At 42.1% G+C, this 25,666-nt stretch overlaps 1 protein-coding gene across 2 annotated transcripts in view; it reads left to right on the plus strand.

Moving 5' to 3' along the window:
* The first annotated feature begins 287 nt into the window (after positions 1-287).
* SMAD4 (SMAD family member 4) overlaps positions 288-25,666 on the plus strand; it is a 30,233-nt gene continuing 4,854 nt past the window's right edge. The window contains exons 1-10 of one of the 2 annotated variants that reach the window (XM_080973512.1): positions 288-653; positions 12,937-13,258; positions 13,977-14,151; positions 16,822-16,851; positions 18,706-18,921; positions 22,085-22,204; positions 22,331-22,444; positions 23,397-23,447; positions 23,775-23,952; positions 24,371-24,539. In XM_080973512.1, coding sequence (XP_080829638.1) covers positions 13,010-13,258; positions 13,977-14,151; positions 16,822-16,851; positions 18,706-18,921; positions 22,085-22,204; positions 22,331-22,444; positions 23,397-23,447; positions 23,775-23,952; positions 24,371-24,539 — 1,302 coding nt within the window. In that variant the 5' untranslated portion in view covers positions 288-653; positions 12,937-13,009. Of the gene's footprint in view, positions 654-12,936; positions 13,259-13,976; positions 14,152-16,821; positions 16,852-18,705; positions 18,922-22,084; positions 22,205-22,330; positions 22,445-23,396; positions 23,448-23,768; positions 23,953-24,370; positions 24,540-25,666 lie in introns of both variants that reach the window. The other variant, XM_080973511.1, reaches the window with a different exon arrangement.

Here is a 25,666-nt window from a genome sequence, read left to right on the forward strand (position 1 = left end):
CCCTCTCCTGGTTCCCGCGGTTACTCCGCGCCCGCCCGCATTCTTTTCCAAGGAGAAAAAAAAATCTAAGGGCGCCGTCGCCTGGCTTGCCCTCGACTGAGCATGCGCGCTGTGTGCACGCTTGCGGGAGGTGGTGAAAGAGCCGTAGCAGAGAGCGGCGTGCGGCGGCGGCGCGACAGAGAGAAGCAGCAGCAAGTGCGGGAGGGTGGGAGGGAGAAAGGAAGAGAGAGGAAAAAACCCGGATGTGGCGCATGCGCGCTACGGCGCCTGCCTGGCCGTGTCTGCGGCGGCAGAAGCAGCGGCACCAACAACACCACCAGCCAGCCAGAGGCACGACGTAGGAGGTGGCGGCAGCGGCGGCGGCTGGAACGTTCCTCCCTCCTCCCTCCTCCTCCTCGTGCCTCGGCCCCCCCCTCCGTCTGCGCGCGCGTGCGCAGAGCGAGAGGCCGCGGCGCCCCTCAGGAAGCCTCCCCCCTCCCGGCTCGTCTCCCTCAGGGCCGCTGAGGAGGCGGGAAGGCGCTCGCGAGGGGCGGCCGAGGAGGTGGGTTAGGGGCGCCCAGGAAGGCCCCTCACCGGAGGGCGGGCGGGCAGGCCGCGGCGGCGCCTCTGCTGCTGCTGCCGCCGCCCGACACGGGGTCCCGGCCGAGGCCCAGGTAACGCCCCCTCAGCCCCTTCTTCTTTTCCCCTCTCCGCCGCTCGGGCTTTTGTTTTCGCTCCGCTCGCTTTATTTACTACTTACTCGGCCTTGAAGCTCCTTCCCGAGTTAAGAGGCGAGGAGTAGTAATCTGTGTGTATAAACATTGCGAGGCTGTGATTGTAATAAATCTGCCGCGAGCAGAGAAGGAGAGACAAAGGGAGCCTGGGAGGTCTGTTTTCCCTACTCTCCCCCCCTCCCCCGGGACCCCCTTTTGTAATGATTTAAAAAGGAAACTCTGCACGTTTACTCTGCTTGAGTTACTCCCGAGTAACTCCTGCCTAAGATTGAAGCCCGAGCAGTGGCTCTGGGCGGGTAAGGGGGGCTCTTCCTGGAAGCCCCCTGCAAATCCGCTTCGAGACTTCATTATTCTAATTTTTTTTCCTGCCCCCTTTGCGCGGTGTAAGAGTTCCAGGAGTGTTTCTTTCATCTGTTGCTCTTGCAGCGGAAGGAGGACCCCCCCTAAAAAATATGGTACCTTTTAAAGGCTTTACGGGACCACTTGGTGGAATCGTGAAGGGTTTTTTTTGGGGGGGGGGTTTCCCCCGAGGGTCGTCTAGTCCACCCCCGTGCAATGGCATGAGTGGGTTTTTGTTTTGTTTGCAGCAGAGCAAGAACACTTGCCACAGTAAACCTGCTAGTTTTTTTAAAGTATTGTAAAGCTTGTGGTGACACTGTTGTGGCGAAAAGAACAAAGAGCTTAGTGGCACCGTAAAAACCTAAAACAGAGTTATTGTTTGCATGAGCATTTATGGAATAGCGCCTGCTTCATCTGATGCAGGGAAGAAAAACTGTTGCCACCGTACATCTGCTAAATCTCTCACGGGTTGCAAAGCTGCCCTTTTTGAATTATTGCGGTTAACAGTCCTGTGGCACCTTGGAGACTAGCAGTCTTATTGTGATGAGTTCTTCTGCATCTGATGAAGCAGGCGCTAGTCCGTGAAAGCTCATGCCATTTTTTTTTAATTAAAAAAACACCTGTTAGCCTTTAGTGGTAACCATAGTAATGAAGTGCCCTCAGCAACATGAGACAGTTATGTCTGTGTGTATTATTATAAAATGCATGGATACTTCTGTTAATTTTCATTTAAAGAATGAATTCAGAAAACTAATTTTAATAATTAGCTGTAATGCTTCATATGTTACTGTGGGTTGCTGTATACCTCTACAGTAAGTTAATGAAGAAGTTGGCTATAACCAACTTCATTAAAACTTGATCTGAAAAGTTGCTCCTGAATGTCATGTTTAAAAGCTCTATTATTATGTCTTTCTGGATAATAGCCCCCATCCATATTTAAAATATGGAAGGAGATTACACACCCACAAGAGGTGAATTGGTGGGTCGAGAGAGAAGCTTTGTAAAGCATGCTGTGATGTGCCCGAAAAAAGTGATCTGGAAGTGAATAATACTGCCTGAATCAGTGGTAGTAAGTGGGAAGCATTTTGTACAGTCAATATAAGAAGCTTGTCTTTGTCATACAAGGATTGTGAAGTACTGAAATACAAGGTTATAGAAGCTATTCACTTCTTTAGAAGAAGTTCTTTATGCTTTATTCTTTATGTCTGAAGAAGTTCTTTATGCTTCTTCACATTGTTGCTAAAACACAAAGCCTGATGTAAAAGTACTGTAGAAATGTGAGTCAGTGTTGCATCTAGGTTCCAAATCTAGCCTTGGGGTATTGCTAGCTATTGCCTTTCAGCCTTAGTTTGTGAAAAGAAGGGTGGGTTATCTATTGACTTTAATCTTAGTAGCTCAGAGTTGTGTGCAAAAGAACTTCCCCAATGCACTGTGTTAAAACTAATCTTGCCTCATTGCATTGCTCAGAGGTACATAAACCACTGAGTGGTTTTATTACAATCAAGCGCTATATACATTTTGTTAAGTAAATAAAAAATACTGCATAGTAAAAGAGCTCTATTGTGAATGGCAACGAATTTATAATAGCTTACAAGATGTTTTTCCATCACATATTAAGTAGGGATGGATTTGCTGTGAATATTTATTCTACTGTTCATCTGTCAAGTAGGGATGCATGTCATCCATCCCATGCAATCACACACATTTTATCCTCTTTTCGCTATCATTAATGTGGATTAAGAACATAAGAGCCTCCTGGATAAGGCTGGTCTCACTGTAGCCAGCTCCATGCCTGTGGACATCCACATGCAGGACCCCAGCACAAGAGCGCTGAAGTTTCCAGCAACTATTATTCATAAGCATTACTGTCTTCTGCCATGAAGGTAGAGCATCAACATCATGGCTAGTAGCCCTTGATAGCTTTTTCATCCATGAATTTGTCTAATCCTCTTCTAAAGCCATGCAAGTTGGTGGCCATTGCTGCCTCCTGTGAGAACAAGTTCCATATGCACTCCATGACATGCTGATGCCACTTATGTTGGTGGAATGGGAAAAATCACTATGTAAAATAAGCTTAAACTCAGAAGCACAGAAAAAAAATATCACTGAGATGAATAGCAAGGATTAGAGCGAATGTGTTGAACATGTGTCATGATTAGTGTGTAGCCTTGGGTGCTGGCAGGTGTTGGAAGGGAGTGGGTTGAAAGTAATGTCGGATGATAACACATCCTTGAACAAGTCCAGCTAACAGAGTTGAATAAAGCTATGAGCATTTTATGAGCAGACAGTATTCTGGGAATGAAGGCCAACTTCAGGCAACCAGGCATTGGAAAAGGTTAGACACTGTGACTGCCATTGAAAGGGTTGACACGGCGGTGGTAGCATTCAGTGGGTGATAGAGCTGGATGGCTATTTCCAATAGACTTGGTGGCAGGGCTGGGTGATCTGTGGCTCTTCAAATGTTTTGTACCACAGTTTCTATTATCTCTGACCATTAGCCACACCGGCTAGGACTGATGGGAGTTCAGAGTTCAACAACATCTAGAGGGCCAGAGACAAGCACCCATGCTTTATGGATACATTCTCTTTAGATAGTTTTCCCCACCACAATTAATGCACCAATGATTTTTTTTCTTTGACATTAAAAAACTGATCAGTTGCTTGTATGCATCATTGACTGTGAGTCCACCAGCCTGTTAGGAGTGGGCTAAGTCAAGCTGTCTGAGTCGAATTTTCCTTAGATGCAAAAACTACTATCCATTCTGAATAGGATGATCACATTTCCTAGATATCAGAGAATATGGGAATCTTGTAGGCATCTTACTTTTTGACTGTGATTAGATTCCCTTGCTATAGCTACAGTGGTGCCTCGCAAGACAAAATTGATCCGTTCCGCGAGTCTCTTCGTCTTGCGGTTTTTTCGTCTTGCGAAGCACGGCTATTAGCTGCTATTAACGGCTTAGCGGCTTTAAGAAAAAGGAAACAAACTCGCAAGAACTCGCAAGACGTTTCGTCTTGCGAAGCAAGCCCATAGGGAAATTCGTCTTGCGGAACGACTCAAAAAACGGAAAACTCTTTCGTCTTGCGCGTTTTTCGTCTTGCGAGGCATTCGTCTTGCAAGGCACCACTGTACACTTAAGCAAATTATCCTAACTGTCCATTAAGTTAATTCTGTACACTTTTAGCTACCCTTTCCTTGCTGTTTTCTTTCAGGTGATAAGGTGATCTTCCATGCAGTTGTAAATGGCTTTTTACTGGGACCAAACATTTGAGAGTGTTTCCAGTAAATAAGCATTCTTTGCCACCTGACAATCTCCCCCGCATCCTGCCATTACATCTTTTTTTTCTTTGTATTGTTAATGGATTGGATGTTCTGGCTAGTAACAGTATGTAACATTTTAGTGTACTCATTTAATGTCATTTAAGTATTAGGGACACCTCTGACATTATAATCTCAATTATTTTATAGAAACTTATTTATTTTATCGTATTCAAGCACTTTGCATGCTACAAGCACTCTCACTGCTCTCCAGCTCCGCTCTTCCATTCCTCCCCCTATTATGTGGGATTTCTCACATTCTTAAACAAAACAGTGTCCTATTGCTAGCCAGAGTTAAGTGATTCCTTTTGATTATTCAAAGCTTTTGGGGTTTATTTGTTTGTTTTTGCTTCTGACAGAAGTATCCATTTATATGTCTTAAGTCTTTGCTGTCCCTTATCTCATTATTGTATGTTGCTATGTTGAAATCTTTATCATCAGTTTTCCTGTTTGTATATACTCCCTATTCATTATTCTTTTGTTTTGATGCTAAACCATGCTTTCACACAATATAATTTGATGCTACTTTTTAATGAAACCCAGAGCTTTTGACCCATGGCTAAACATAAATTATTATTTATTTGCCCTCCCCTTACTGTATTATTATTAACATGGATTTCCCCTTGATAATCAAATTCATATTTTGAATTTCCATTATGCCATCAGGAAATCAAATGTGCATGCAGAACAGAATCACATAGTAGACCTGAGTTCCCATTTAATTAACAGTTAGGTTTTACAGAATATAAAACTAAGCTTTTAAATTTATGAGTTTTGAGATTTTTTCAGTTTATGAATTCACATTCTGGGACTGGTGTGCCTTCAGACATTAAGATACTTAGTAATTATCCTTGATGTAAGCATTCTTGCACACACTGAAGGTCACCCTAACCTTATGCAATACATCATAAATCCCAGCAGCATTCAAGGTCATCCCAGATAACCCACCTGCCTTTAGACTCTAAAGTTTGGCTGGCTACAAGGCACAGAACCTTCTCAGTACAGTCATACCTCGGGTTAAAGTTGCTTCAGGTTGAGCGTTTTTGGGTTGTGCTCCACAGTGACCCAGAAGTAACGGAACGCGTTACTTCTAGGTTTCACTGCTCACGCATGCGCAGATGCTCAAAATGACATCATGTGCAGAAGTGGCAAAACGCGACCCATGCAGACGCAGGTTGCGTTCTGCTCCGGAACGGATCCCGTTCGCATCCAGAGGTACCACTGTAGTTCCCACGTTACTGTGGGATGTGCTAACATGATATCCACTTCTCTCTGAGCTTCCATGTGATGGTTGTGGCTTCTTTGGAAAGCTTTTCTTACTGTATGCTTTTTGCTACTTTTAGATAATTATGATGTTCTTATTGTGGTGATTTTGTAAATGTTTTTGAGAGCCTTGTGTGGCTGTAATGTGAGATGTAACTTCTTGATTTTTTAAATAAAATTGTCACAGGTTTTTAACAAGGATAAAAGCCACATAACTTCTGGAGTGAATAAAAAGATCAAATGGAGTTGGGTGCTTAGTTGATGGTTTCAGTGTTTGGCACAGATGGACAAATGCTGCAGTCATTTTCATGATCCTTTTATACAACCACATGAAGCATTTTTTGAAAAACAGCTTCTTGCTACTTAAAGGTAACACATTTTAATTGGTGACAAGAAGAGGAGGTCTTTTGAGGTAGAAAGGGGACAGAGAGGCACACCTAAGTCTACTTCTTGTAGAATGCGTTTCATTGAAGCAGATTTACACCAGTCAATGAATAATCTAAATGAGCCTTCCCCAGCCTGCTACCCTCCACATATTTTGGACTACTGAATTTAGGATTATTACTGTTATTTTCATTTCTATTAAGTCATTTTCCTCCAAAGGACAGGAAACAACAAAATTGTGAAAACAATACGAACATTTCAAAAACATTGGCAATGGCTCTATTAGTCATGTGGGCATCTCAACTACATGAAAAAAAAGAACTGACATATTTCCAATTTACAAGCACTGGGTTTGCTGGACAGGTGACCTGTCAAGCTGCTATTTACAAGCTTGGATTAGTTGTACATTTGTAAAGAATATTCCTGTTTGATTTAGCTTCTACTCCTTCAGCTTTGTATGTTCTAGAAGCTCCTGTTTTTTATTTTTTTGTTCTGTCACCATTTTTATTGTGTGGGTTTTTTTGCATTGTTGGCTGCCTTCAACTGTAAATAGGTGCAATATAAATTCTACAATAAATACATTTTGTTATGTTTATTTACCTAGGTTTATAGAGGTTGTTAACTTGTAAAGCTAGCTTTGTTGTTTATTTGACTGTAGCCAATATCAGATTAGGCCACAATCCTAACTACCGGTATGTATGCTCAGAAGTACATCTCATTGAATTAGTGGAGCTTTCTCCTAGGTAGATGGGTTTGGATTGCAGTCTTAGTCACTCTGTTGTGGGTGCCTTTGAGAGGAAGGAGGATATATAATGATGATTATATTTCTTTAAGGATTGATCACTTTATATGCCAACTATGGGCTTATCTACACTTACCTTTCCTCTGCTCTTTCCAGGCACAATTTGGGATTTAAAGCTTCGTGTCTGAGCCTCTTTTTTCTTCTTCTCCAGAGCTTTCCCCACAAAACTCTACTCTTTAAAGCTCAGTCAGAGCAAGCATCAGTCTGCTCGAAACCTGAATTGATGTTTACTCTGATTGAACTTTGAAGAATGGGTTTTTGTGGGGAAAGCTTGGGGATGGGAGCCCGTTCTGTCTCGGACACGGAGCATTATACCTTCCTAGAAAGAGTGGGAGAAAAGGGAAGTGTGGGTAAGCCCTATTACAGTGCAGTCATGTATAGATAGAGATAAATTTGGAGGGAAGCTCTGTTGAGCTTAAAGGAATTTACTTCTAGGTAAGTGTGCATTGGATCGGAATCTACAGATAAACCTGAGAATTAAACATGTGTAAGAAAGAGTTAAATGTGAGTGTGCATGTGTGCACGCACAAATAAAAAACAGGTAGATTTTTAAGTAAGCAAGCAAGCTTAAATATCTGGAATTCCTGAGTTGCTCTCCTATCATATTGTTTTTACAACATTAATTAAACATATTTCACCCAGGTCAGTAAAAGGAAATGTATAAATATATGATGTTGCAGGATGAGGTAGTTATGCACCATAAGGTTAAAATTGGGGGTTGTATCCAATGTTAGTCCTGTTCAGAGTTGATCCATTGAAAAGACCTGACTAGCTTAGTCCATTAATTTTAATGGGTGCTGTCTAATTGCTTTCCTTTGATTGACTGGCAAGTGAATACCCCCCCCCCCCTTTTGAATACAAATTAAAATCCTATTTTTATTTGCTGAGAAGGCAGTGGCGGTTGCTACTGCTCTCAAAAGCTAGATTAAAACTTCAGTAGCCTCTTGTTGATTCAAGTGCTTGAATGGCTTCCATTAGACCAGTGGCGTGATGATCTTAAAAGCATTATTGCTCTGCACAGTTGCTGAATGATTCACCCCAGCCTTGAAATTTGTTGTAGCTGGTGTCAGTGATTGCGATTATTGAATTTGTGCCATGTTTTCAGCAGTTAAGTATCTAAGCTGTGTACTAGATTATTGGTCTAGAAATGAGTTGAGGTCAAAGCTTTGGTCCATTAGATGGTTTAATACATATCAATTGAGATATGTATTTATTGTTTTACCTTATATTTCAGTAGCAGCATCACTCTAGTGTTGAATATCTTGGCTATTGACATCCTTATTAATTTATTAAGAAAATATTCACACACAAAAAACAGAAGAGGCCAATTCTAGGAATATGTTTCAAAACAGTCTATTTAGCATCATCTATGGGGGAGTTGAGTATGTTTAGCCTGGAAAAGAGGAGACTGAGATATGATAGCCATCTTCAAATATCTAAAGAGCTGTCCCATGAAGATGGAGCAAGCTTGTTTTCTCCTGCTCCAGAGGGTAAGACCTGAATCAATGGCTTCAAGTTACAAGAAAGATGATTCCAACTCAACATCAGGAAGAACTTTCTGGTGATAAGAGCTGTTTGGCAGCGGAGCAGGCTGCCTCAGAAGGTGGTGGACTCTCCTTCATTGGATGTTTAAAACAGAGGATGGATAGCCATCTGTCATAGATGTTTTGGTTGACATTCCTGCTTTGCAGGGGGTTGGACTAGATGACCCTCAGGGTCCCTTCCAACTCTACAATTCTATGATTGTATGTATAAAATACTTCACATGCATATGGGTGTATTTTTGCTTCTCTAAACCACATGTGTCTGCCTGGGCAGAAGAAATACGGTGTACATGATCAGAAAGAGGAAGAGTTAATGGCCTGGTTCTGGTCTTTATGAATTGCATAGGGCAGCAGTGAGCAACTGTGGTGCAGTACCTATGTTGTACTTTCACTCCCATCAACCCCTGCTGTCTTGGGCAGTGCTAAGAGGTACAGGAAACAATGAAACCTGGAGGGCCACAGCTGTCCCCTAGGAAATATAGTCCAGAAAGCCAACTGAAGACTGGCTGAGTAAGTGTTGTGATAATATATCCATCACATCAGTCCTCTTACAGTGATAAGCATGATTTCAACTCCCAAGACTAACAGTCAGGTCACTAACCGATTCAGCAGGATTCCAGTAAACATATTGGTCTGAGCTTCAGTTTGTCCATTTTGTGTATTGAACCAGGGTCAGACTGTAGCTAGGAAGTGAAAAGTAGGAGCAGGGGTGCAGATCATTGTACTGGGTAAGGTTGATGGGAGATATGAGCCCAATGACATTTGGAGTGCCTCGAGTTAGCCAACCCTGATGTAGGAGGAGGAGACTTGTGAAGGTATCGGGTGCCTGAAGCAAGGAGGAAAACAAAGCAACCAACAAGAGAAGGGTGTTAAAGAGGGAAACATGTAGAGCAATGTAACCTGCAAACATGGAAGACAAGTTTGCACTTGTGTTGCCCCACCTCGCTACCTTCAAGTCTATATAGCTCACAAATAGATGCAGTGGCAGCTTGCGGCCTCTAGCTATTCTTTATTAATGAAGTATATTATTAATTGTATGCCAGCCAGGGCTTTTGGAACAGATGTCACAGCAATCTAAGCTGAAGCACCTTGCATTTGGTGGCCACATCATGAGAAGCACTTTACATTTCCATGTTTCCGCTTGTGCCAAATGTATAATAATGGTTTCGTATCTGTTCGTATGAGTATGTGGGTGATGAGGAATTGGAGCTGGTGGTGTAAGATTGATTAGGGTCCCTTGGCATGATGGAGCCTTCCCATCCTTGATGAATCTGCCCCGACAAAACTACTGCACCCTGGGAATTAAGCATCAAGACTGAGGGGATGTGCATTTACTCACACATACTCGTCAACTCTGAGAGTAGATAATAGAGATCCTTTGAGAGAATAGGGTACTGGAAGGACATCTGTAGATGGAGATTTTACATGTATGCTGTAGTTAAGCCATCTAGAATCCCCACTAGCAGAGAGCATTTTGCCTGTTGTCTTTTCTTTTCTTTTTTTTTTTAAATGATATTTATTAAAGTTTCACAAAAATACAGAAAACAAAGAAAAAAGTATAAATTACAGCAAAAAAGCAAAAAGTAAGAAAAAACATACAAAATAAAACAGTTAAAAACACACTAATGTTCCATAACCTATCTTCCTTACTCTTATTTCCCCAGACCTCCTCATACCTCCCTTCTTTGTATTCCAATTCAGTTTGTTGGTTCAGCAAATCCTTACCATTAATCTTTTACCCAATTGTTAACCTTTTTTTTTCCCCATGTCTCTTAAAGCATTACAGCTAAAAACCTCTTAATTTCTATCCAGCATCCTTCTAAAGTTCCTTAATTTTACAATATTTCTGTAAATAGTCCTTAATTTTTTTCCAGTCTTCTTTCACCGACTCTTCTCCCTGGTCTCGGATTCTGCCAGTCATTTCCGCCAATTCCATGTAGTCAATCACCTTCATCTGCCATTCTTCCAAAGTGGGTAGATCTTGTGTCTTCCAATACTTTGCGATAAGTATTCTTGCTGCTGTTGTAGCATACATGAAAAAGGTTCTGTCCTTCTTTGGCACCAGTTGGCCGACAATGCCCAAGAGAAAGGCCTCTGGTTTCTTCAGAAAGGTATATTTAAATACCTTTTTGCCTGTCGTCTTTTCTATTGGAACTCTTAAAAAAAATAAAGTGCACATTTCTTCAACTTTGGGTTCCCAGCTCTGGACTCCAACTCTGATAATTTCCAAATACCGTATTTTTTGCTCTATAAGACTCACTTTTTCCCTCCTAAAAAGTAAGGGGAAATGTGTGTGCGTCTTATGGAGCGAATGCAGGCTGTGCAGCTATTCCAGAAGCCAGAACAGCAAGAGGGATTGCTGCTTTCACTGTACATCGATCCCTCTTGCTGTTCTGGCTTCTGAGATTCAGAATATTTTTTTCCTTGCTTTCCTCCTCCAAAAACTAGGTGCGTCTTGTGGTCTGGTGCATCTTATAGAGCGAAAAATACGGTAGTTTAGCCAAGAGTGAAAGGAATTGTAGTCTAGCTGCATCTGGGGACCTAAAGTTCAAAAAGGTTGATGCAGGGGATTTTGGCTTTATGGATGTGCACCTTCTGAATCATGTGTGCCCCAGCACCACAAGGCAGCAAATGGCAGCAAATTAGGGCTATCCTATCAGTGACTGAGAGAAAAGCAAGCGGGTGGTATGTGTTAAGCTGAGAAACTAAAGCATTCAGCCCCAACCTGGGCCCTCCTGTTGTTGGAGTGCAACTCTCCTTGTTCATGACATTTGGCCATGCGAGCTGAGGCTGTTCATGGCTGCTCAGCAGCATCTGGAGGGAACCAGGAAGTGAAGGAAGGAATTTCTAACTTTTAATTGACACATCAGAACATCCTGTGATTTTCACAGATCCCTGTTTATATTGCTTTCTTTGGCGTAAACACCAGTACATAGAAGAGATGCTAAAGCAAGCTATGCAGTATCTGCAATGACATTTAAAGCATGCAAGGCATTATCTTTGCAATGCAGCTTACAAATGTTGTCTCTTAATTGTTCAAATACCCCTTTGGGACAGAAATATCCCGAGGAATGAAAAGAGGCAGCATGTTGCACCATAATAGCAATGTTAATTGGAAGAACTGCCATCTGCTTTGAATTCCTACGCCTCCGTTGAAAAGACATAATCCCATACCAAATCAGTGCATTGGTCAGCTCAAAGTGGCATTTTTGTGGGGACTACTTTAAGCCACACATGCATAAAATGTATTCTGATGATAGCTCTGTGATTCAACAGGACATTTGTGTGTTGCTAATGCTTTCTTGGAAGTGATTTTATAACTTCCTGGCTGCTCTGAATGTTAAATGTCAGTTGTACAATAAGTCTTAATTGGAAAGAATTACAGCTACTCTGTTGACAGGGTATAGTGGATTGGATACAGACTAAATGCTTAGAGTATACCCATTGAAATCAAAGGAACAAGTTATGACTAACTCAATTCTCATTTATTTCAGTGAGTCTGCTGTAAATATGACTAAGTCTGGATGCAGCCCATTGTTGAGGCCATCCAGGACTCTCAGTTACCAGAGAGCGGAGTTGCACATGGACTTCCGCAAGGGGAAAGCCTATGTGCATAGGTTTCCATTAGAGCTGGAATCCATCATGAAGCATGCCTAATATGTGAATACTGTGGAATAGAGAATGTAGGGGAAACTGTATATCTTCAGGGGCAGAGCTAGGAACATGAACTTGCTCTCTGGTAATATTCTATTCTGTTATATTCTATTGCAAAAAGGGGTTAGTGTGTCCAGGAAACTTAAATATTGGTGCAGATGTGTATGTGTGTGGAATGCTTGGCACTTTTTCTTTGGACTGTTTATCAAATCAGAATTGGCTTTCCCAGTTGCTTTCATCTCCATATCTTTCCCCCTTTATAAAGGAAAGCAAAAATTGTGCATGAGGAAAACTTTTAACACTCCTTCGGCTCTGCTGCTTTGCCAGTCAGATTTGGAACCCCCCCCCCCCCAATCTCTGATTTGGTAGCGGCAAAATATTAAAAAGCCAACATAATTTGGAAGACACTAAATGTATCCTCTGCTTTGATGTCTATTGTGGCTCTTGAGAGTGGAATTAGACATTATAAAAATATGTGTGGTGATTAATGAAAATGATGGGCTCTTCCTCACCCCCTCACTCAATTTCTTACTGGTACTAATTTTAAAATTGAGATAAACTCACATGCATGATTTGGCTCTTATCAATGCAGCAATCCTATTACAGTGGTTACTTTTTGAAAAACAAAGTGCATAAAGGGTTAAACCACATAGATCCACTGAGCTACATTTTGAGGGCAGGGAACAGAATAAAACATTGTCAAATAAGTATAGATACTTGTGGGAAGGCTGTTACATAGTTGCAGAAGAACAGGAGTATGCTTCCTGTTGAATAATCGTCTCGAAAAATAGCTTGAACGCACTCAAATATTGCACATGGAAAAAACATGTTGATTTCTCATACATGATACTTCCTGGTGGCCCAGACAGTAAACATTTCATGGCCATTCTTGTGATGTTTGTTCCCTATTCCTTCTAGGTGCATGTTGGAGACAGTTCTTGGCCCACTGACTGGCAAGATTATTTGGTCTTGGAAGTAAAAGCTGTACCAAATGGACAATATGTCTATTACTAACACACCAACAAGTAATGATGCTTGTCTGAGCATTGTTCACAGTTTGATGTGCCATCGACAAGGAGGGGAGAGTGAAACATTTGCAAAGCGAGCAATTGAAAGCTTAGTAAAGAAACTGAAGGAGAAAAAAGATGAATTGGATTCTTTGATTACAGCTATAACTACAAATGGAGCTCATCCTAGCAAGTGTGTTACAATTCAGAGAACATTGGATGGAAGACTTCAGGTTGGTAGAAGCACATATGATACCTTAATATCCTTACTCTGAGAGCAGCAGGGTATGGGACATTTTGAAATAGGGAGAGTAGTGGTACGAGAGCATAATTTGCTTTGTGTCATGGAAATCAATTTGGGGTTTATAAACTGGGTTGGTTCCTTGTGGTGGTATTCACAGGGTATAAAGTGTTGTGTTGCTACCTGTAGTGGTTCTAGGGGTTGCTCGTGCATAAGCCGGTGCAAACACCTGGCTGGGTTGCCTGAGTGAACCTTTTCTCTCCGGACAGCCACTCACCCGTGGCTCTCTCAATCGCTGGCAGAATCCGTCAGTGGGCGTTTCTTAAACTTCTTCCAGCAAAGAAGCTCTTTGACGCCTAGTCTCCTCCTACTCTCTCTGCGCGAAAGCCTTCTGCGCAAGGAGGGCGTAGGCAGCGGAGGACCCCTACTCTCCCCGCTGGTCCCCGGCAAGGAGTCATGGGACCACCTCGCCGCTTCCCCCATCTGCCCCCCTTCTCCACTGGTGCTACGCTGATTCTCTTCCCCAGAAGATGGGCTGCCTCTCCCAATCCCGGGACGCTCTCTGGAATCCCTCTGGATCTTGCTCTCTCCCTCCGGCACTGATGGCAGTTCCCTGACACTACCGCTTAGTGACATTTGATTCTGATCCTTTTCATCCTTTGTGATTTTCTATTCTCATTTGAAATTTTTATGATCTTCAATCTTTCTAGGTGGCTGGTCGTAAGGGTTTTCCTCATGTAATTTATGCACGGCTATGGAGGTGGCCTGATCTTCACAAAAACGAACTCAAACATGTCAAATATTGTCAGTATGCTTTTGACTTGAAGTGTGATAGTGTCTGCGTGAATCCATATCATTATGAGCGTGTTGTATCACCCGGCATTGGTAAGTATGTTCATACTGTATGTGGAGTTGCATTTCATTAATGTTTCATTAGGTTGAGTATTGCAGGTTTTTGATTCACCCTGCTGTCCTGTGCTTTTTCATGATACCTCATGTACCCAGTTGATTCTAGATTATTGCAAAACACCCTTGGGGCTGGACAAGGGCCCATCCCTCCAAAACCCAGTTGCATGTATTTGCTTTTTTTAAGGGACGAAGGAATATACTGCTTTTTAGTCTATAGGTAGGTTGCTGCTGTGGCAGCTGCTGCTTACCATGAATGCTGTGCTGGTAGAAGCAAGGTTGCAGCCCTCAGGTGCTCTTGATCTTCACCTCTGTCACTTAAGCCAGCAGTTCTTGGTTTGTGCCTTTCCCTCAGACAAAGTAACTTCAGCGCTTAGGGAGATCTGCTGGGAGAACAGGCTTTCCTGACAGTGGAACAACCCAGACCTTTCCTTCCTACTTTAGTGGGGATGCAGGCCAAATCTTACACCAGGGAGTGATGTTCTCTATTTCTCTGCACTTAGGGAAAGCAATAGCAGGAAAAAGTGCAACAGCTGTGGGGTTAACATGAGTAGAGAGTTCCTGCCTCTCTTTGGACAGGGTTATTTGAAATACCATATCACAGAGCAGTTGTCTTCACCATTTTCTGACTTGAGACCCAACCTAAACATTCATTTGGTGACCCTCCCTTTTTAAAATAAAATAAAAAAGGCCATATATTTGTATGGTGGTAGTCCTGCCACCTTAGATTAGGCCATGACCTGGGAGTAGGTCCTGTGTTACCAGTTGATGTCCAGTGCCATAGATGACCTTGGGAATTCTTCTTTGGCTTCGGTTACTGTGGTATTCTGGCATTTTTTGTCTAGCCGTGTCTTTTCCTTCAAGGAATCGGGATACCTGTTGCATCAGGGTTGTGTTCTGTACTGCTGCAGCCAACCTGTTCTTGCTGAAAGTTGACCCTTGAGCAATGTTGTTCTATCCTACAAGATTTAGGCTATCCCTCACAGGTGGCACCTACTGCTAATGCAGTGTCTTCCAACAAAATGTATAGAGCATTCAGGAAGGCTTTTGAAAACAGTTGTGTCTCGTGAATCTTCCTTCCTTTTGAAGGATCTTTTAAAGTTCCTCTAAGATGGGTTGAATGAGAGTCTAAACACCAAAGGGGGGTATAATAATAATAATAATAATAATAATAAGTTTCCCCAGCCACTCTGGGCTCCCAATCAAGTATTAAAAACAATACAGCGTTAAATATTAAAAACGTCCCTGAACAGGGCTGCCTTCAGATGTCTTTTAAAGATAGGGTAGCTACTTATTTCCTTCACATCTGAAGGGAGGGTGTTCCACAGGGCAGGTGCCACTACCAAGAAGGCCCTCTGTCTGGTTCCCTGTAACCTTACTTCTCGCAATGAGGGAACCGCCAGAAGCCCCTCGGCGCTGGATCTCAGTGTCCGGGCTGAATGATGGGGGTGGAGACACTCCTTCAGGTATACAGGACCGAGGACGTTTAGGGCTTTAAAGGTCAGCACCAACACTTTGAATTGTGCTCGGAAGCTGGGAGCCAATGCAGATCTCTCAGGACCAGTGTTATGTGGTCCCGGCGGCCACATAAGAGGTATAGGTTGGTTGCTCGAGAGCAATCAGGTAATATGCTTCAATAGTCTGTTTTAAAGCTTTCTTATCGGTGATAAAAACCTTTGGAATGCAGAGCGCCTCTATTCCGTGTCTTGCTCATTCACTGGCAGAATCTGAGAGTGGGCGGTCCTTAAACCTTCCCCAGCAGATTAGTTTCTTGATGCCCAGTCTGCGCCTCCCCTCTCTGTGCGGACGCCTACTGCGCAGGGAGGGCGTGGGTAACGGAGGACCTCTCTCCTCCCCGCTTTGCTCAGGCAAGGTGTCCAGGCACCGCCTCGCCTCCTCCGAGCCCTGCATCTCCTCTCCTTTAGAGGCATGGCTACTCTCCTCCGCTGAGGAGGTGCTGCTTCCCACGATCTTTGGGGGCTCTCTGTAATCCATCCGGCTTTCCCCCTCTCGCCCCTGAGCCGATGGCAGTTCCCTGACAGGGCGTGTCTTTCGTGGTGGAGAGGAAGGGTCAGTCCCTTGTCCAGGTCTGGAGATCAGTTAGGCTTTTTACTATTATTAAAGCCACCTCACTGACTGAGCAGGGAAGACCTTAATCATGTCATTAATTCATTAAATTCCATTTATGAATTGCTTTCCATAGAAATCTCAAAATGATTTCACATGAAAAGCATCAGCTATAACAACAATTACACAATTTCCTATCTAAAAGCAATTATAACAATTCAAAAAAATTGAAAACATTATCATATATAAAAACAACTAAAACCTTTCCATATTTAGAAACAATTCCATATTTAACTCCAGTATTGGTGGTAGAGGGAAGTGAATAGGTAAGGAGACAGTTTTCCAGTTTGTTATAAAAGTTGTGATAGAAAGTTATTTTAATGAGTATTTTAAGAGTAAAATTTCACTTTTCCAGATTTCCACAAACACGAAGGAAATGTTTAATTGTGCTTCACTGACATATACAGTATGCCTGCAGTTATTTACCCACCTTCTGTTTATAGGCTTTATAGATAGTAAAATATTTGTTTACTGGTATTTAAAACTGAATTAGTGACTTTATATGTTCTTTTCTCTTTAAAGATCTTTCAGGATTGACATTGCAGAGTTCAGGTAAGCTATACGTGAAATCATAACAAGTATAAACAGCAATATCTCTTAAGGTGAATGTCTCTTCAATTTAAAGCATATGCAAAGCATTGCTAGGGAAATTACTTTGAGAATACTCAAGTTAATTGATATACAGACATCTTCCACTTGTTTGTGGTGGACTCATGCCTGCCTGCGTATAGGCGTGGTGGCGGTAAATAGTAAAATAACTTAATTCATACCAGGAAATGGAGGGAGAGAGATGGAGCATCTTTGTGGCTCACTAGGAGACCCTCCCCAGAGTCCAAAGAGGACTGAAGAGGAGAAGAGAGATCCAGCAGGGCTTTGTTTCTGCTGCTCAGCCTCCCCACCTAACAGCTGGTGTGTGGGGGTAGCACAGCCATAGCTGCCGCTTTCCTGCACTGCCTCCAGCCAGCCCCAGAGCTTCAATTCCAGTTGTGGATATTTTGGGTACAATATTTTTGATTTTTGGAGAGAGCACATCAGAGAGGGCATTTAAAGGGTGTTTAGAGAGTGTTCCCCATTTACACAATTTTCACTTATGCGTGAGGGGCACTGGAAGGTAACTCCTGTGTAAGTGGGGAGTCGCCTGTACTATGGGCCACGCAAACGTGTACAGACATGAGGGTAGAGAGAGAAAGGTTCTTAGGCTGGGGTATACTGACATTTTACACCAATGATATCAGTGCTACTGGATGTAGCTAACTAAATTAAATCAACTAAAGTTAATTTAACAACCTTAATAAGATATTGCATATATCTAAAATGTTAAAATTCTAATTATATTTGTTCCATGTGTTCAGTAACAGAAGATGATTAGGTTGGATATCGTCAACTCTTCTCTGTGCAAAGTTTGTTGAAAACAAGTTTTGTCAAACTGGAATTAAATCCATTTCCATTGCCTGCTGGAGAAGTGAAAATACCCCCCCCCCCCCAAAAAAAGTGTAGGAAGTCTGTATATCTGCAGTATCAGCTTTGTGCATTCTTGATGGCCACTTCTGTTTTATCACTGAATTATTTGCATATCCAAATGTGCATCTTTAGATAATGGTGCTGAATTGTACCTACGTAATATAAAGAGGTATCTGTGTTCTGTTCATATTATAGTTGATCTGTATTATTTTGATTTTCTAAAGCAGTTGAAACTTTTAGGGGTTCTAAGCAAGCCCCAGAGATTTCCGATTTAATCCCCAGAGCACAAATGTGGGATGGATCCAAGGGATTAGGAGGCCCAACAAAATAAACTGGAATAGGCATAGACAAGGCAAATAGGCTTTGATTTGAAAAGGCTGTGAATTGCTTTGTTTGCTCCGCTTTCCAAAACTGAATAATCTGTACATACATAAAGCATAATACCAGTTCTAAATTTTAAGAGTTTTGGAACCTAAAATGTTTTTGTTTAGAGAAGCCTACCCAGATATGTACAATGCTGATGAGTGTTTTTAGTTTATTGCTGGTCTTAATTGTTGAATATTTCAATTAGTCACTTTTAAATATAATTTTCTTGTTTTACTCATTTGGTACACTGCTTTGATGTTTTATTTTACAGTCAAGTGGTGTACACATTTTATGAAATAAATAATGGGGAAAAATACATCCCTAAAGGGGTTGCCTGTCCAACCTTATTTTGAATATCTCACCAAGCAGCTCACTTTATTACAGATCTGCCTTTGTAGTTAGAAGAGTTTCCCCAATTCACTTATCCTAAATTTCCTTCCTTGTAATTTAAAACAGTATCTTCTCATTCTAGTCTGTGGATAATGTCAACAATTGCTGTCCTTTCTGAGATATTTTTTTTTTAACGTGTATTCCCTTCCTTAATATTTCCTTGTAACTTAACCTTTTATCTTATCACAGCACCCTCAAGCATGTTGGTGAAAGATGAATATGTTCATGAATTTGAGGGGCAGACATCGCTGTCAACTGCTGAAGGCCATTCAGTTCAGACTATCCAGCATCCGCCTAGTAACAGGGCATCTACTGAAACCTACAGCACCCCATCCATGTTAGCTCCTTCTGAGTCTAGCACCACCAGCACCACCAACTTCCCCAACATTCCTGTCGCTTCCACAAGTAAGATAACTGTTTATTTTAAAGATTACAAAACTTGTTTCAGCTTCTTTCAAACTTGGCAAGATTAACTTCTATTACAAAGTGGCGAGATTACAAATTGGAATACTGATGTGGTTCAAAGAGCAACGCAAACCTTGATCTGCCGTATTGGAGGGGGTTTGGATGAGGTGGTGGTGCTCCTCATCATCCAGTGTGGTGTAGTGAGAGCCAGTGTGGTGTAGTGGTTAAGAGCGATAGACTTGTAATCTGGTGAACTGGGTTCGATTCTCCGCTCCTCCACATGCAGCTGCTGGGTGACCTTGGGCTAGTCACACTTCTCTGGAGTCTCTCAGCCCCACTCACCTCACAGAGTGTTTGTTGTAGGGAAGGAAGGGAAAGGAGAATGTTAGCTTTGAGACTCCTTCGGGTAGTGATAAAGTGGGGTATCAAATCCTAACTCTTCTTCTTCTCCTCCTCCTCCACCACCTGGCTGTGCTGGCACAGGAGCTTTTCCACAGGAGAACGCCCCATGGCACCTGCCCAAATGGAAGCTACCGTATTTTTTGCACCATAACACTCACTTTTTTCCTCCTAGAAAGTAAGGGGAAATGTCTGTGCGTGTTATGGAGGGAATGCCTACGGGTGGCATGCCTACGGATTTTCCTCCTCTAAAAACTACGTGCGTGTTATGGTCGGGTGCGTGTTATAGAGCGAAAAATACGGTACTTCCAGTGTTTTCCCTGCTGGTTGTTGCCAGTGGAACACACCAAAATGCGACGGAGGGGGTAAGGCTGGCTGTGCTGCTGTCACATGATGGCGGCTGCCCATTCTGGCCTCTTCACTGTGCTAGCATGGGGGCTAGTGTAGCATACATACATTTCCCTCTCTTCTCTCCCTGCTTCCCTTCCACTCGGCCAGTGTGAACTGCAGGACTGTGGATGCCGCAGTGGTTGCACCACTCCTGTTAAGCTCCACTGCTGCTGGTCAGGGGTTTGGAATGCAGCCGCAGTCTCTGAAGTTAAGTGGTTTCTAGCTGTACAGGTACAAAAGAATATGGAAAAATTGGTTTTTAATATGTAAAAATTTAAAGTTATAATATATCGAGATTAAAGATTAGGATTAAAAAGGAGGGAAAGGAATTGTTGGATTAACAAATTTAATTGGAATACAAAAGAGGGAGGTATGAGGAGGTCTGGGAAACAAGTAAACGTAAAAGAAGTGAGGAAAAGATGGAATTGTTTTTAACTGTATTTTCTTTTTTTTCTACTTTGTATTTTTCTTTTTTATTGTTAATTTTTTTTTACTAATGTGATTTTTTTTCCCCTTTGAAACTTTAATAAATATTATTTAAAAAAAAAATGGAATGCAGCCGCAGTCTCAAATTACCTTACATGTTTCCTCCTCTTCACATCCTTGATTGATATTTCGTTACATTTCATTGTTGATTTTACTGCAATTTAATTAGTGGGGAAATTTGATATGCTTTGTAATTATATGACACATGCTTCTTAAGTAACCCTTAAGTTGAGTAGGAATGTAAGTCTTGAAAGCTGTTATCATTTGATTCCTAGTGTTGTGCAAATGATTGGATTGAAGAAGATCATTTACGAGCAGTGGAAACATGGCAAAACTTACACACATACACACACACTTGCATGCTCACAACTGTGTAGATTGTGTGAGTGCAGATTTGTTTGTGCAAGTATGTGGTCAACAGTTTAGCATTAGAAAACATTTTGAAATTCAGTTCTAGTTCCCATTGTTGTAGAGAGAACTTTTGTGTGCAGTTACCTGAAGTATGTACAGAAGTCAGAAGACTGAGAAATGATTTAGTGACTTGATAGTGAAGAGTTAATGGAAGACCCCTGGGTATAGGGCGGTATATAAATTCAATAATAATAATAATAATAATAATTAATAAACACTTTGCAGTGGTCCTGCTTGCTCATCTGATTACTACTACTCTGTGCATGCTGGATAACACTGTTCATGAAAGTATCTACCATTGAGTATCAACATGTGAAAGTTAATTCTTTTTTCGTTTAAATAGTTTTATTGAGTTTTCAAGAAGTAGGTAAATAAGTAAGCAGAGGAAGTTATCTGTTCAATAAAGTATGTTAGTACATCTGCATTACAGGCAACATCTATTTATGTGGGGGTTATGTTCCGGGGGCCCCTGCATATAACAGAGACCATGTTTATTGGGAGCATCACGGAGGGGCAGTGGGGCTTGCATAGCCCCCATGCATCAGCTGAGCTGCTCAGCAAGCCCTGCTGTTCCTCTAGTGGCTCAGCTAAGTGTTTCTGCTTCTCAGGCTCTTGCACAGCTGACACATGGGGCAGTGGCTGCTGTTGCGCTACCCTGCTCATTAGCTGTTAGGTGGGGAGGCCTCAGCAAAGCCCCAGCTCACAAGAAGACCCTCCCCAGAGCCCAAAGAGGATGTGTTCCCCATTTCCAGGTTCCACTTTTGAGATCCCGGCACCACAAGATTGCCCGCAAATAGAGCGAATGTAAATGGGGAGTTTTCTGTACATTATTGCACTTCACTTGGTCAGTAAACAAAAAGACACGGAACCACCATGACGAATAAACAAACTAACTTATGTGAAAGTTAATACTAAGATTTTCAGACTGTCATTTAAAACCTACCCAGAGGAAGAAAATAAGCCCATGCACCTCCAAGTATAACTTAGAAAAATGCTGTCAAGCGGTGTCTTTTTTGTCATTAATTCATACACATGTAAATGAAAGAATAGGGAATCAAACAAGATCCACTGCATTACAGTTTGTTGGGGTGGGGGAAAGGTGTATGTAGCCCATACTTCTATCAGCACTGATATAGTTTGATCCACAGCCTTCTCTTAACTTGCATGCTAGAACTCTTTCCTGGCCCATTCACACACGCTGCAGAACATCCAGAAGTTATCTCCTTGTTCTAGGTTGTCTCTTCCCACCTTACAGGTTTGGGGCATATAGAGAAGTTCCATTTATAAGTTATTTGGCATTAAGCAGCCGGTGTTAGTAATGAACCATATTTTGTGTCATGGCTTCCTGAAGGTGCCAAAATCAAAGAAGTAATTTTACAAAATAAAGGGCAAAGAAGGAGAATTGTGATGCTAACATCTGTCTAATGAAATGATAACTCATTTTAAGGCAGGTATTAACTGTTTTACATTTTGCCAGGTCAACCCCCCAGTATGCTGCCAGGTAGCCACAGTGATGGACTTTTGCAGATTGCTTCAGGGCCTCAGCCAGGAACACAGCAGAATGGCTTTACAGCTCAGCCCGCTACTTACCACCACAGTAAGTATTATTTATGCCGTACATCAGTGTTTTAGGGCACTGGTAGTTTTTCAAATGAAATGGAGCGGGGAAGGGGTTTCCTAGGTAAAGCAAATTGATCAGACTTTTCTACTCTGCATTTTTAAGACAGTACAACAACATGGACTGGGAGTCGAACTGCCGCCTATACACCTACCATCCCTCACCATCAGAATGGGCATCTTCAACATCATCCACCTATGCCCCATCCTGGACATTACTGTAAGCACCCTTTTATTACCGCATTGAGATGCACTTACTTTTTGTGCAGCATCTTGGTGGCTGCAGGAGAGGCAGTAATGGTGCAGTGGGCTTGGACCAGAAAGATCTGACTTTAGGTGTTTGCTCAGCTACAGAGGCCCTTGTCTGGTCTCGGGCAGGTCACTGTCTCTCACCCGAACCTACCACACAGGAAAGGAAATGATATGGGAAGGGTGGGATATAAATGTAATGAAACGAAATAAAGAAAACTCCACGCATGTTTCTGGTACGCATGCTCATCTCTTATTCTTCTGTTTAACAAACTGCAAGTGTTTGTACAAACAACACTTTGAGCAATGGTTGGGGTACTATTCCACAAGTCGTTTCTGCCTTACACATTTGGGCATTCTCTATGTGTGTCTATAAAGGCTGAGTTATCTGAGTTTATGTACAGTGGTGCCCCGCAAGATGAATGCCTCCAAGACGGAAAACCCGCTAGACGAAAGGGTTTTCCGTTTTTGAGTTGCTTTGCAGGACGAATTTCCCTATGGGCTTGCTTCGCAAGACGAAAATGTCTTGTGAGTCTTGAGATTTTTTTTCGCTTCCCCCCCCCTTTTTCTAAGCCGCTAATCCGCTAATAGCCTTTTAGCAGCTAAGCTGCTAAGCCGATAAGCCTTTAATAGCCGCTAATAGCGCTAATCCGCTAAGCCGCTAATAGGGTTGCTTCGCAAGACGAAAAAACCGCTAGACGAAGACACTCGCGGAACGGATTAATGTTGTCTTGCGAGGCACCACTGTATAAAATTTGCACTGTACACGATCCCCCCACTAATTTCTACTGTCTGCCCTATTTACTGTAACTAATAAATCCAAATATTTAGTGGTCATTTGTTTTTGGAGGATGCAGGGACTTGTGAGGAGAGTAGACAAAGAATAAGCACCATGACTATTATTTATTCTGCATTTTTTTTAGGGCCAGTTCATAATGAACTTGCATTCCAGCCACCTATATCAAACCACCCTGGTAAGTGCATATAAAGAACGTTCAGTTGAATTGGTGTTCTTCTATGAGCTAAGAAAGTCAAATTGAAAGCAGCTTCATGCTCCCTTTAAAATCTCTTCTACCATTCATTTGATGTATGGGCATCAATTTTTAAGGAAAAATTGAATAAGCTCCCTATTTCTAGAGGCACACAGTGAAGAGATTTAGCAAAAGCTTAAACAACTATATTCTAGAAGTTGATTCCCTATGCTCCTTCTCTGCTGCTGCTTGTTTGCCTGGTGCTCTGCATTCACTTCTCTTCTCTTTCTTCCTCCTCCCTACTCCTGGGGGGATAAAAATCAGCTCCAGAATACTGGTGTTCAATTGCCTATTTTGAGATGGATGTCCAAGTTGGCGAAACATTTAAAGTACCTTCAAGCTGCCCAATTGTTACAGTTGATGGATATGTGGACCCTTCAGGTGGAGACCGCTTTTGCCTCGGTCAGCTCTCCAACGTTCATAGAACAGAAGCCATTGAGAGAGCGAGGTATGTTTTGTTATTTCCGGAAAAGTAAGCAACCAAAATGAACAAGGGGCTGGAGCGAATCTGTGGGGAAAGGTTGCAACATTTGGGGAGCTTTAGTTTAGAAAAAAGGCAGGTACAGAGGGAAATTTCATGTAATGAAGCTAAATGTTGGAATATTCAAGACAGACGAAAGGCAGCACTAATCCCAGGATCCCTGTGTTATCAACAGTTGTTTTGTACAGTATTAAACATGGAATTGTCGCTTTAAGGTACCACAAGACTCTTTATTGTTTTTGCTGTCCACAGATTAGGACTGCTATCCTACTGGAAATTAATGTTTTTTAAGTATCCCTCCCCCTGAAGGAGCTGCCTACAAACTGAACTGATTTTCTATATAACTGTTTCCCCTTCTTGCATTGAGTGGTCTGGTCTTTTTCAGGTTGCATATAGGCAAAGGTGTGCAGCTGGAATGCAAAGGTGAAGGTGACGTGTGGGTTCGGTGCCTCAGTGATCATGCGGTCTTTGTTCAGAGTTACTACCTAGATCGGGAAGCAGGGCGTGCGCCAGGCGATGCGGTCCACAAAATTTATCCAAGTGCATATATAAAGGTTTGTGTGAATCTGTTGGGTGGCAGTCAATATTTTCTAGAAGCCTTTCCTGACTTGTTTTTTTCTTTTTTCTTTTTACTGTAATTGTGTTTGGCATTGCAAGTAGAAGGGAAACAAGTTTTTATTTTCTAAGAACAGCCTAAAGCCAAAATAAGAATTGAAATATAAGCTTATGAAGAGCAGTCTTAGGAAGGGGTGGGAAGATAGAGACTATTCCTTCGAGGTTTGCTGCTGGGCTCACAGACATTGGATTCATTCATTCTCTCTGTAAGCCATGAGACCCACAATCAGATTTAAAACCCTTGATTAGGCTTGATGACTTCAAACATCAAAATTAATCGTTTTATGCAAGTTGATTTTTGTGAGATGTTGACAGGTTGTTATTTTAATTCTACCTATAATGTGAGCTGTTTTAAGAACTCAACCCATGCTCATGCCAGCATGTATTTGTGGCCTTTCTCAAACTTCATGAAATCAGGCTGATCTCCCTTAATTTGTGGAAGGAAAATAGATCTGACCCACGTGTGGGTATTTAACAAAAGACTTGGCTGGGCGCCTAGATTCAAAACATGAGGGTTTGCACACTCTCCAGTTAGTTAACAGCACAGTGTGGAATATTGGTTGTTAAACCCTTTTGCATATCCCGTTTAGTCTACCATAAAATGCTTGCCCCGCTTTCTACCCTTCTTGCAATGAGCAGTCCACACACTGTTATAAATAAGTTTAAAATGTTCTAATTACTAAATCCAAAAGTGGTTCATGTATTATTCCATGCAGCAGCAAGGAGAACACAGGTAGATTACTCCTCTGTAAAAAATACAGCATATAATTTCAAACATGTGGTCTGAACATGGACCAAGTTCATAAACATCCGTCCTGGTGGATTACATGGCAGCAAGAGAGTTTGAGAAAGGAATAGAAACAGCTTCCCTTGTGGAAGAGAAGGGGTGTGACCTAGCTGAGACTAGGAACAAAACTCTTGTGGTCTTAAAACCTTCATGTGTTAGCTAGCACTCATGCATGCTTTTGTTGGGCTGCAGTTTCCCAAATAATTTACCATAGATCCCTACTCTTTTCCCCAAATTCACTTCCACCCCCTTCAGCACTTTTCCCTCGCTTCGTTCTTT

Source organism: Podarcis pityusensis (assembly GCF_964106645.2).
Source record: "Podarcis pityusensis genome assembly, chromosome: 11".
NCBI classification, from domain to species: Eukaryota; Metazoa; Chordata; class Lepidosauria; order Squamata; family Lacertidae; genus Podarcis; species Podarcis pityusensis.